The sequence below is a fragment of the Macrosteles quadrilineatus genome, unplaced genomic scaffold (genome assembly GCF_028750875.1).
Source record: "Macrosteles quadrilineatus isolate MER2022 unplaced genomic scaffold, UCM_ALF_1.0 Scaffold_5__1_contigs__length_97177068, whole genome shotgun sequence".
Classification (NCBI taxonomy): domain Eukaryota; kingdom Metazoa; phylum Arthropoda; class Insecta; order Hemiptera; family Cicadellidae; genus Macrosteles; species Macrosteles quadrilineatus.
The window spans coordinates 91,126,466-91,139,937 of record NW_026542598.1 but is presented as its reverse complement, the minus strand read 5'-3'; the positions used below and the strand labels follow the sequence as shown (position 1 = coordinate 91,139,937).

The window sequence follows — 13,472 nt, the reverse complement described above, 5'->3', positions numbered from 1 at the left end:
AGGACCGGAATTGTACCCCCCTGGAATTGTACCCCCTGGTGACCGCAGAAGAAGATGTACGGTCTGGAATTGTACCCCCTCCCTCCATTTCACCCAGGAGCTTGTCTATTGTGATTACCAAGTAAAATCAAAACAATAGTTATGTTGTATATTAGGGAACCACACGAAAGTGAACTGAACCAAGTTACCCGACACCTAATGAATTGCTTGCTATGAAAGGATATTCTAAGAAATTGCAAATTAAGGCAATTCCGAGTAACGTGCGAGAGGCCTAACAGACTTCTTTGTACGTTATTCATTAATATTTTCTTAACCTTCCCAAGTACTAATTGTTCATGGGTTAGCTTAAATTCACAAGGGTTAAAACTTTGACAAACTGTGAAATACTTTGTAGGCTACCAGATACCTACAACTAAATTTTACAACAGGTACCTACATGGTGGAAGTAAATATACCTATTTTGTTCACCTTTGCCAGTAATAGCTGTTCATAATTTGTTATTTAATTATATAATTTACAGTACAAACATATACAGTCTGTGACTAAATTGCTTATTGACCTATAATACCAGAAATTAAGTATTGTTTACGACGGCTCATTTTGCATCCGTCCTTTTACGGAAAAACATTGGCGAATATTACGCTACATCCTCAAGCTCAATTTCTGATCACGGTAGCTGCACTTATGTGCTGTAACATACTAAATGCATGATTAAGAGGGGGAAATTAGAGGTTACTGTGATAGTAAAAGTTTGTAAATATTATAAAAAAAACCTATTAGATTTGCCTATTTAATTATGTTTTAATGTTTCATTCTCTACTTGTGTACTTCATTTTCTAATACCATTTAAGTTTATCGAGTGGGTACAATTCCACCCCGTACACATTTGGCTTTCTGATTGGGGTACAATTCCGTGGGGGGGGGGTACAATTCCACCCCGTACGTAAATATTTTGATGTTGGCAGGGGGTACAACTCCAGGGGGGTTCAATTCCAGGGGGGTACAATTCCGGTGACCCCAGATAACATTAATAAATATGGTATTTGTGATGTAATTTTGTTTACTAAACACTTATAATAATATGATAATAACATAATACGATTTTATAAAATACTAGCTGAACCCAGCAGACGTTGTCTTGCCTTTGACTATTTATAATTTAATTTAAGTACCGTAACGTTTAATTGTCTTATTGTATATGAAGTGCTTATCTATATATATAAAAGACAAAGCCCTCACTGACTGACTCACTCACTCACTCACTCATCACTAATTCTCCCACTTCCCATTTACCTAGGAGGCTGAAATTTGGTACACTGATTCTTTAGGCATTAAATAGGAAAACTAAGCTGTTTTTATTCTGATCGGACTCTCGGGCTCCGCCCCAGTGGCTCTGGAGTTTCCCATGTTAACCTTATGAGTTTTCATATTTAAATGGAATTAATGAATCTTAACAGCTGTTTCAATAAAACAAGTTGGTTCTGTTCTATAATGTTCAATAGCATTTAAGTTACAAGGATTACCAACAGGGTGCAGCACTATTATTTCTTTTACATTTATGACAACAGCTAATTTGCAACCAAAAGGTGAGTGAGCGCAGCGAACGAACTTCAACCTGGAGGCGAGTTAGCGTAGCGAACGAGCTAACCTGAAGGCAAGTGAGCGCAGCGAACGAGCTCCAACCTAAAAGTGAGTGAGCGTAGCGAACGAACTTCAACCAGGACGTGATTGAGGCATGCGAACGAGCTCACTTATGAAGTGGGGCAAAGCCCGCGGGTACAGCTAGTAACTAAATAAAAATACGTACGAAAACTAATGAAACACATATAGTACAAAGGATAACGGATTCTTTATAATTGCTCTTATATTAATGCTAGGTTATGCTAGCTTAATTATTAATGGTTATTATATTAATGGGTATTTTCATTCATGGTTATTAATGACAGTATTTTCAAGATGATCTCGTTCGCATGGCTCAATCACGTCCTGGTTGAAGTTCGTTCGCTACGCTCACTCACCTTTAGGTTGGAGCTCGTTCGCTACGCTCACTCACCTTTAGGTTGGAGCTCGTTCGCTGCGCTCACTTGCCTTTAGGTTGGAGCTCGTTCGCTGCGCTCACTTGCCTTTAGGTTAGCTCGTTCGCTACGCTCACTTGCCTTCAGGTTAGCTCGTTCGCTACGCTAACTCGCCTCCAGGTTGAAGTTCGTTCGCTACGCTCACTCACCTTTTGGTTGCAAATTAGCTGTTGTCATAAATGTAAAAGAAATAATAGTGCACCCTGTTGGTAATCCTTGTAACTTTAATGCTATTGAACATCATAGAACAGAACCAACTTGTTTAATTGAAACAGCTGTTAAGATTCATTAATTCCATTTCTCATAAGGTTAACGTGGGAAATTCCAGAGCCACTGGGGCGGAGCCGATTGGACGGATCACGAAATTGATGGTGTATAAACCTATTCCATGAAATTCTACACGTATGTACGTAAGTTTCGTGGCAATCGGTTCAGCGGTGTCTGAGTTTATCCCTGCCAAACAAATATATATATACAAACATCCTCTTTTATACTTATAAAATACTATTACTATACTTAGTGCTTCTATATACTATTCAAAAGGAAATAACTGTGTCCAGTGTCCATCCATATATTCCATTCAACTGAAATTGAAGGTTGAACGACTCATCCTACATCTAAGCAGCGTCAGGGTTGAGGGTTCGTAAAATTTTGATACCGCATGCCAGTTACGGGGTATAGTCCAATTTAAATGCAAGAATTGGTGCGAGTACTAATTCACAAGTCTGAAAAAATGTAGTCCAATAACCACCAAAAAAAAATATAAATTAATCAAATGAAACAACAGAAGAAATAGTAATTGCCAGTTTAACAGTCATTAATAATAATATAATCGTTATTGAAAAGTAAGGGTGTGAATAAAACGTCATATAGAGAATTATAATACTGCCTTACCGACGTCGTGCGCGCCTGGCGGTGCATATAACTACTATAACTACGTGGTTGTGTTAAAATCCGCTAGATGTCGGGAGATATAAAATTGCTTACAAACCCTTGAGTGAACATTGTAAATCGTTAAATCTATGTTACATCTAGTGTAAATACCTTAAGTTTAGTCAAAAACTGATAAATATTGACATTTTAAAAAGTTAATTAAGATTTCAGTTAATTTCATAACATATTCGCGTTTCTTTCTTCGGGTATAAGAGAGGCATCTCGCACGGTCCTTTGATATTACATTTGACCACACTTGGTGTTCCTGTTCCTTGTTCTTGTTATTCACTTGGACAGAGTAATTAATGCACAGCTATTACATTGCACACGCATTGTGTAATGTACAATTTTTAAAGGCCTTCTCTAATCAGGAGGCCAATAATAATTAATAACATTACTGTAGCGAACGATCTGTAGAATAAGCAAAATTAAATTTAACTGACTGAATTTGTACCAAAATGTTCCGATAAAATTGCCATTGCCAGAATGATAATATCCTACCAGCTGCTGTACCGTGCTTCGCAACGGGATGACACTGGGGCAATGAAGAGAAATATTTGGCCTTTTATCTGTTAGTACCTGGGGACCGAACTTTGCTCGGGGAACTTTATCACTATACTCTGAGAGTATTCTTTGGTCAATGTAAATCCATCCCAAAAATATTATTTTGTGGTCCATCTTTTATTGACATCTATTTAAATTAAGATTTAATTTTCAAATGATACGCTTACTTAAAGTTAAATGTTTATTTAGTTGAAAAACATATGTATATAGGTAAACAAGAATCGCACAACATCGGTTATTTTAGAAAAACAAAAAACTGTATTTTTTTTATTTCACATAAAATTTATGTTTTACCCTAACTACTGAACTTTTGTCAGGAATCTTTACCTGCAGCTATTTACATTAATTTACCTGATAACCATTGATTGAGTAAATACAGTTACAGTTAATTGGTTTTAGAAGGGGTACAATTCCAGCTCGTACACGCCATTTTGGTCGAGAAAATGAGACGTCATCGTGACGTCACTAACCTGCAGGGGGTACAATTCCAGGGGGGTACAATTCCGCCACCCCATTTCTTATAGCCTATGAATCTTCTGAGTGATTATTGTGCTAAAATTACATCTTAAGGTCTCTGGCTAAATCCTGAGAATTCAGTAGCTATTTGGTGTTGCGAAACTGTTGTGGTCAGCTGCTATTGCTTTTTGGAATTTTAATAAATTAGTTTTGACAAAAAATATATAAATAATTAAACAGCTGATATCAGGAAGTTACAAAAATACAAGTCAGTACCTCACTCCATTCTACACTCTTCCTGTACTGCGTCTCCGTATTAATTATTCGTGCTGTAATAGAAAGTTCAGGAATCAAATATAGCTTAAAGAGAAATATACATTTCAAATAAATCTTTAGTAATTGCGAGACTACAAACTGACTAGAAAAGTGTGTAGCAAACCAATAGGTGTAGGGCAGACCAAATACCCAAAACACTGCAAATCGTCACAATTAATTTAAACACTATCACTATATTACACAACAGACTACTTCAAAGTAAAAAAAATAAATTAATAAACATAGGTATAAACTAAAATATATGAAAACTTGTTTCCATCATTCAATTTAAAACTAAGCAACTCGTCCATGTGCAATTTTATAAGCATTATAGAACTTTATAAAAAAGTGCGATAGATCAAGTCGAAACACGATCCCCTGACGTTTGTGTTGTGGGGGATGACACTCCACCCACCCCCTCCCCCTCCTATTTCCCACCCCTTAACAGCTGGGCTCTGCGGGCATATCGATGTGTCGACACTCTTGAAATTAAAACCTCCACTTCGTTTTCCACGGGTGTTGACGAGCTCTAAGAAAACAAAGTGTTATTAATTTTCTCACTTGCATTCTGGTACTTTTTAAAATGTGTATGTAAATGTATGACGTTTGTTACCTTTGAGCATTACGAAACTGTCTACCGATTGCATCGAAAATTATTCTAAATTTTGGGAAGGATTATTGTCTTATTTTCCTGACAAGAGGTCTAAACCACTTGAACGTGTTAGACTAACTTTTAATTTAAAGTTACCACGTTAAGCTTGTAGGATTATTTTATTGGTTGGTTACCATGGAAACAGTATGTGGAAGTTAAGTTGAGTAGCATTCGCTCTGTTTACGTTCTTCAAAATGTTCATACAAGTATATTGCATCGTCACACAGGTGATTGACTCAGTACTATTTTATTTCCATATTGATGTCATTGATCATAGAAAAACAAGTAAAATTTTTAAATTAGTTGGAAATTAGTTTCCTTCAAGTACGTGTAGATCAATAAGAGTTCATTTTAAAACGATGACTATAGACCCAAGACCCTTGTGGTTTTGTCATCCCTCAAGACGATCGACTCAAGACTATATCGTTGTCTCTGCTCTGTGGTGTCATAATGTATAAACCAAATAGCAAAGAAATAGAAAAAAGAAATGCAAATCTAACATAAAATAAAACAGGAACCTTTAGTTGTCATCCACAGACTCACGTAACCAACTAGCCTTCTAGCCTTCTAGGTAACATGTTGTAGGCGAGGTTTCTTGTACAGAAAATCTGAAAAATTGCTTCAATGTGATGCTAGTCTAATTAGTCTAAACCACAAAAAATACATTGACTTACATCAGGATAAAAAAATCCAGCTTCCACATTTTACCTGTAAATTAAATGTCTGCTTAGGTTTATTTACAGTCAAGCTACAAAATTAGATATATTTTAAATCACAAACAATTGAATCAATGTAAAGACGAAGGAAAGATTGAAATTCTTTAATCATTGGATTCAGGACTCAAAGACTAGTTCGGTATTCACTTGTTATAGTGCATATTGCAAGCAACTTCCTCCACTGACGGCGTTGATTATAAACCGAGCTGCAGTAGTACCAACTGCGAGAGAGTAGAGAATGAGGAACGAGAAATCACAGCTGATTCGACCTGTAAGACGGTGACACACTATCGATCTTTTCCCCGAACAAGACCCCGAACCGAGCAGGGAGAAGGGAGAAGGGAGGTCGAAGGGAGGATGTTCGATAGTGTGTCACGGGTCCGTACACCGATCAAGACGCCGAACAAGACATCAGGCCGAGCAGGGAGACGAGCGCTCTGGAGGCGGTTTTTTGGCGAAAGATCAAAGAAAAGATCGGTCCGATGTACGGTCCGATGTACGATAGTGTGTCACGGTACATTTTTGCCCCGTACATCGTCGCGAGCGCCGCACCGAGCGGCCGCCTGCGCTAGCATTGATAGTTCTGATATATGGCAATTAAACTCTTTAATTGGTAAAATAAATAAATGTTGGGTAATATGTTGCCGTTATATATTATAATCATTTAAGATGTAATGTTTGTGGTTTGTTTGGTCAAGGTTGAAAGTGTAGAAACCGTTAAATCAATTATATTAATAATATTAAGGTTGAATTAAGTAATTGATGTTGACTTAAATTCTTTCAAAAATAATATAAACATTAATATTATTAAAGGCAATGCACCCCCTCCCTCTTCCACGGCACTGCCTCCACGCTCTCACTCGCACACACTCTCTATCTCTCTCCAAACTTCCTTTTGCCGCGCTCGGTAGAATTCGTCTGGTCTTGGTCATGTTCGGGGAAATGTTCGGAGTAAAATTTTGCTGATATTTATCTCCCTTCTCCCTTCTCCCTGCTCGGTTCGGGGTCTTGATCGGGGAAAAGATCGATAGTGTGTCACCGCCTTAATGGATCTTTACCTCCGCTCCTACTTTCGTGTTTCGACGCTCACGCTAGCTTCTGCGAGTAGATAGTAATTTATAACACTTTTTACTCCTTTTTACGTTCAATACGAATACGATAGAATGGAGAAACTTCGTTGATTCACCAATGGCGTTGAGTTGTAATTTGATAATGTGTTAGTGAAATTTATTGATTATTATATTGTGTTTATTTTTATAGTAATTAAAAATAAATTAGATTTTTATAGTTTTTAACAAATTTAGTTTTGAAAAATCCTCCTTATTTATTTGTTAATGTTGTCACTTATCCATGTCTTATGGCTCTTAAGACTAACACTGTTAAGAGTAAGACTACACTCCTACTAAATAATTGTTCTATAACTACTTAGAACAACTATATCATTAACTACTTATACTCTATACAGTATATCTATGTCTTATTGGTTTTCTGTTATCTCTACATATATAGAATATATAATGACTTTGTATCTTACACTGATAGACTGTTTTAAGACTATATCTGTATCTTATGACTCTACTGTTTTGTCCATGTTTAGATGGCTGGAGGGCAAGGTGAACCTAAGTGGCAGAAGGATGCCGCAGATCAAAACTTTGACTACATGTTCAAACTCCTCATCATCGGCAACAGCAGCGTCGGGAAGACTTCCTTCTTGTTCCGCTACGCCGATGACTCTTTCACGTCAGCATTCGTTTCCACTGTTGGCATCGACTTCAAAGTAAAAACTGTTTTTCGACACGATAAACGTGTCAAGCTACAAATTTGGGTGAGTTAAATAATGAATGGGTAAGTAGTATGCTATGAGTTAACATTCACAGAACTTAGAGAGAGTCCAATACAGCATGAGTCTACTTTTGATAGTTTCTTGGGTTGCCACAATTAATGTACCTACTATTGTCTCTCTATGATACTCACTCTTATCTCCTTACTATCAGCCACCCTTATCTACTTAGGAGGGTGTGTGCATTCTTGCAAGGGAGAAGGATTTTACAACCCCAAAATCTCCTCCTACATATGGTGACAACCTTGATGTTAGAGTATAATTAAATGCCACCGTTGAATTGTTTACAGAAAATAAAGACAAGATTATTCAATTATGCAGTGCTTGAGAGACCTAAGTAGAAGAAGAATGGTGTAGACCAGAACTTCAACTACTTAATGTGTTGAACTTGGACTAATTTTGTGATTGTCATGTGACAGGACACGGCTGGTCAGGAGAGATACCGTACCATTACGACGGCTTACTACCGAGGTGCCATGGGCTTCATCCTCATGTACGACATCACTAACGAGGAATCCTTCAACAGCGTACAAGACTGGTGAGGCTCCCACTGTCGTAACTTGTAAACAAAATAAGCAAAATTGGTTTGTCATCAAACTAACAATGTGCACTAAACAATGTCTGATCAAGTAATGCATTGGAGACATCATAGTATTTTCAATCGATTTAGAAAACAATAATAGCTGAATAATGAAGTGCTCGCCTAGTAATAAGTTTCTACAATCTTACAGGGACAGCTTCGCCCAGTTTCAAAGCATACTGACTTATATCAGGATCAATCCTTCATCCTGCTGATTTCTAGACGTGCTCTTTCCTCTTTGTAACCACTCGGCAACTCTAAAATACAGAAAAGAGTCAAGAACATAGCAAGCATGAAATTGGTGTATAGTTACTATAATTGTCTCAATCACCTCACCAGGTAGCAGTACTGCCTCAGATTCTCCTTCTCTTTTGGAAATGTTATACTTCCTCTCTCTCTACTTCTTCCTCTCTTTTTCCTGTATATGTTTGTCATTTTTTATGGTGTGAGTACCATCAACGTTCTCAGCTTATACCGGTCAAGCACAAATAATAACCATAATAATAAATTTAGGCATACCATACTTACCATAAAAATTTGTGTTCACTTTTTTCCCTTGTATCTTAGGTCAAGGGGAATTGTTGAGGATGCATGGAAGAATACAGTTTTTGTTACTGATGCTATTAGTTTTATGATGCAATTTTTACAGATTTATTGTACAGATTTTATTCTGAGTTAATTTTGGGATATTTGTTTTTTTAAATATACTTTTTGTTTCCAATGTTGTTTATTTCTGAGTTATTTTTATCCAATGCTATTTGTTTCATACTTAACCTTATTTTCTAAAATTGTTTTTTCTGCCCACAGGGTAACCCAAATCAAGACTTACTCCTGGGACAACGCTCAAGTGATCCTGGTAGGCAACAAATGCGACATGGAGGATGAACGAGTGATATCCTTCGAGCGAGGGAAGCAGCTCGCCGAACAACTCGGGATTGAGTTCTTTGAAACTTCTGCGAAAGAGAACGTTAATGTCAAGGTAATGACGATTATTGATGATAGGATTATAGGATTTTGGAAGCTCTGGGTGTCAACCAGGCTCCTTCATATTTAAATTACTACAGAATACCCTTAACCAATTTCATTTTCATATTAGCTGCTATCCACTCATCATTCTTCTTTCTACGCCAAAGGACCATGTTCCTCTCCTTGAGTCCACATCCCTCTTCATCTCCTCTTCTGTTTTCCTTCCTCTGACAATATCAACATTAAAACAAAACTCCCACAAGTCAGTGATTATCAAATGAGAAATATCCCATCGATTTCAATGAATCACCATGTCAATGAAATGGTTAACAGCACCCCTTCCTAACCCATATTGTATAGCGTTTAACAGTCTTGTAGACATTGAGTGATTACTTTCAAATCTGAAAGTTACTGTTGTGATCCCAAGTGAGGTTGATTGTTGATTCTAGACCGGAATGAAATTCCTCATTGGGCTAATAACTAATTGTGCCATCTAACAAATGGTTGAGAGCGAGTCCACGGTTTGAATAGTTCCCCCACTTATTACAAACTACACAAAAACCCAAACGGTGTGAAAATAAAACAAACACAAAAAAATAAACAACGTATCAACAATTTATCTCAAAATCCAACTATTATTTCAGGCAGTGTTCGAGCGCCTGGTAGACATCATCTGTGACAAGATGTCCGAAAGCCTGGACTCCAACCCAGACTTACTGAGTAACGCGAAGGGAACTCGACTGACCGAACAACCTCAAGGCCCCCACAATCCTAACTGTAACTGCTAATCTCGTCTGCAGCACAACTACAACTCTACCTTCGACACTGTCAACTTTTGTAACCAGAAGAGTGTTCCAGTTCAGCTGATCACTATATTTCAAAAGCCAGAATATGACTTCGCTCGAGCGAGATTATGGTTTAGATCGCTAAATGAATTTGATAAGTTTATCGCTAAATTTTCAGACCTAACGCTTGCTATTCCAGTTTGTTCAGCTTAGCAGAGGGTTACAGGATGAAATTGGATGTAGTGGTTTTTAATTAACCTTGTTGATAAACTGTATGCTATGGGTTTATGAGCTACACCGCGGGGAATACCCAGTAGTATACTATAAGGTGAAGATCCAAGCTGGATAGAGAGTTTAGCTACTGATTAAGATCAGCTGATTTTTTTAAAGCCAGGATTAATTGTTGAACCCCCAATGTGATTTGCCCCGTTTTTCCTTGGATGACAATGGGAAATAACGTAATTTTATCTAACACACACATTCTGTAACTCTCATATGCTTAGTTAACGCCATACTCTTTTACTTAATTTCTCTATCAAAATATTCTATAGCAGATGATTGGCGGGAAAACTCAGATGTTGGGAACTTAAAAAGTGTATAAAGGAGTTAGTAATCTCTTTAACCCATTAATGCATTGCATTTGACGCAACGCAAGCACTTAGCAAAATGAGAATTTTTAATTTTTAGAGCCGACAACTGCCTTTTATAACCATCACAGCATTTTACAACCACTCTAAATTTAGTCGAACGTCAATTTGGCACTGTTTGTGTTTTAGAACATAATTTTCTTAGTAGGGAAATAAATTTGTTATTGGTACAATAATTACATATTTATAGTTCAAATAAATTAGTTGACTGTTAGAATAGTCAGTTTAATACCTTGGGAATGTCATGTAGACAAAGTTGTGCATCACGTAAGTGTGTGGAGACTAATACATGAATTAATTAAAACAGTCTTCCAGGATTGGGTGGATAAAAATGATATACTCCTATTAATTTGGTATCTTTCATTACCGTAGGTACTAAAAATGAACTATTCATTTTCTAGACTAAATTTCTCAGATTATTTTGGATTTCCATGCTGTGCCTTGGTGTGCATGACCAAAATATCTATGCTTCCAACTAAAACAAATAAATTTAGCTTATTTTTTATACTGCTGTTGTTTTATGCTGTTCTAAAGCTATAAATTATGTTAAGCGATCCAAGAAATATTAAAATATTGAGTATATAGCCAAACAAGGTATTCAACTAACTGTTAACTTTCAGTAAAAAAAAAAAAAACTATATTAACATGGCGGTGGTTATGGCTAAAATATTTTAAAAAAATTATCTGGTATATTTTTTCAATTTAAACTGTCTAAAGGGACAAAATTAGTAAATCATAGGACAGAAAGGGTATTCATAGGGCTTAAAGATATGTTTAAACTCTTTGAGTTTAGGTACAAAATCTTCAGAAAGGTTGTATACTGTTTGTAGTGTCACTTATCTTAAGACAAACGTATAAATCACTTCTTTCTATCTATAAGGAACATTCGTAGGTAGACAGGGTTAGGTTGACAAAGTGTGTTAGCCAGATCTGTTATTTGTTTATTTTGTCGCACTGTAAATTATACACAAGATGTATGTTGAATCAGCGTAAGTATAATTGCAATCTGTAGCCTGTAAGTAGAGGTTTAAAACGTGTAGTATACTAGTTTCAGTAATCTAATCGAATTTTACTTATACTTTTCACTCATTGAAAGTTTAATTTAGTTTTAAGCTGTATATTCTAAGATTGTTGAGTTTGTGGCGCCAGTAAATAGCTTTATTCTTCATAACCCCTTCTTGTATATTGTCAATGTAAATAAATGTTAAAGTGTACCTTAACGTGCGCCCGCTTATCCTCACTGTTGCTAGGCGAAATAGTTTTGCAGATTTTGGTTTCCGCTTTTACCAGTTAACTCATAAGCCAATATGTTTCTGCATATTTTACAATATAGGTCAAATAACTCTCGTACATTCAGTATTCCTTAGTACAAGTTAATATTTTTTACACTTCTACTATTTTGGTACAGTGACAATAATTTTTAACTGTATCAAACAAACTAACTTATAAAGATATTTCTTCCGGATTATATTGTACTTTAAGAATAAATCATAATTTTGTTTAGTATAAATTTCTCTTAACAGAGAACAATTCTTATAAAACTTTAAAAAATAATTTTCCCATAAGATCATCATTTGTAGGTTCATCTTGGTTTACAAATTCAACAAAATACCGTATGGCTCAGTGTTTATAACACGAGTCAGTTTTTAAGCAACGGACAATGAATTTATAATAGACAATACCTCAATACCGTCAATAATCTTGAAATATTACAAAACTTATCGTCTACGTGCATTAACAGTGTTTTGTATTACGTTGTGCTATAAGATCATAAGTATTACAGAGTAGAAAATGGTTGCTGTTGATTCCCTGATGTTGATAGTTTGTTTCACGCTACTGTCAATTACATACGATCTACGAGATTGTAATTGAGGTAATTTGAGCTTTGAACTCCCTTCTTACTCCTGTGTAAGCACAAGAAATTCGACTTTGTAGTTCATCGGATTTAGCCTTTGTCCTACCTCAAACTTCACTATTTATTTGATAGTTTTTCTGTTCAGAGTTTTAAGTTTTCTCAACACGTTTCGACCAATTAGCAAAACTATTTGTGAGGCACTGTGGCTGACGTGCTACGCTATCAGTGTAATTTATTGGTGTACAAAAAAATCATAGTATGTTGGATATGTAATACATAGACTAGGGGATAAATGTATTTATGTATGTAAGTTCATATCATTGTAATTATAGCCTGTACAAGATTGTTGTGGTTTTGTTTCATAGGATGTTGAAAATATGAAATGAAATCGGTTAAACTAATTTTATAAATGTTTAAATTGAGAAAATCTTTATTGTAAAGCTGGTAAATTAAATGGATACGTCACAGCTTTGAATATTATTGCACTTGAAGAACTTTTAGCGAATCGGGCCGAGTGTGATACCGTATCCCAAAGAGGGTTAACGGACGGTAAATATCAATATAACATGAAAAGGAAGTATTTTCAAACTGTATTTTGTGAACATTCCATCGCAATTATTATCAATGTTAGTGTTTCGCCACAATTTGAATTTGTTAAATCATTTGATAATCTTAAAACTGATCTGTAATATCCAGTGTGTCTGGCTGGTTGAAAGTATAAATAAACTTCACTTGTTTAACTGATTGTACTTATTTGAACCATTTTCTACAAACATTGATAAATTTAGAGCGCCAAAGGTAGTTGTTGATATCGAACTGTTATAATAACAAAATGACTATGTGTATAAACATTTTTATTAAAAAAATACCAGTTATTAATACATTAAAAATCCAATTGCATAATACAATAATAATTATATTCCAAGAACATCAAGGCATTACCTGACTATGATCAGCTGATTCTTTTGTTAAGAGCATTAATTAAAAAACAGCTGAGTCAATAGTCATCTGTGTTGTTGTGTTTGTTTCACACTTCATATCTACAATCGAACAATAAAGTTGTGAAGTAGAAATCAGATAACTAAGCT

General features: G+C 35.8%; 1 protein-coding gene across 2 annotated transcripts in view; it reads left to right on the top strand.

Annotated features, from left to right (window-relative positions):
- Positions 1-13,124, top strand: part of LOC128994592 (ras-related protein Rab-3) — a 28,490-nt gene extending 15,366 nt beyond the window's left edge. For both annotated transcript variants that reach the window (XM_054419250.1, XM_054419251.1), the window contains exons 2-5: positions 7,309-7,536; positions 7,971-8,089; positions 8,939-9,110; positions 9,742-13,124. In XM_054419250.1, coding sequence (XP_054275225.1) covers positions 7,309-7,536; positions 7,971-8,089; positions 8,939-9,110; positions 9,742-9,885 — 663 coding nt within the window. In that variant the 3' untranslated portion in view covers positions 9,886-13,124. The remainder of the gene's footprint in view (positions 1-7,308; positions 7,537-7,970; positions 8,090-8,938; positions 9,111-9,741) is intronic.
- Positions 13,125-13,472: the final 348 nt, after the last annotated feature.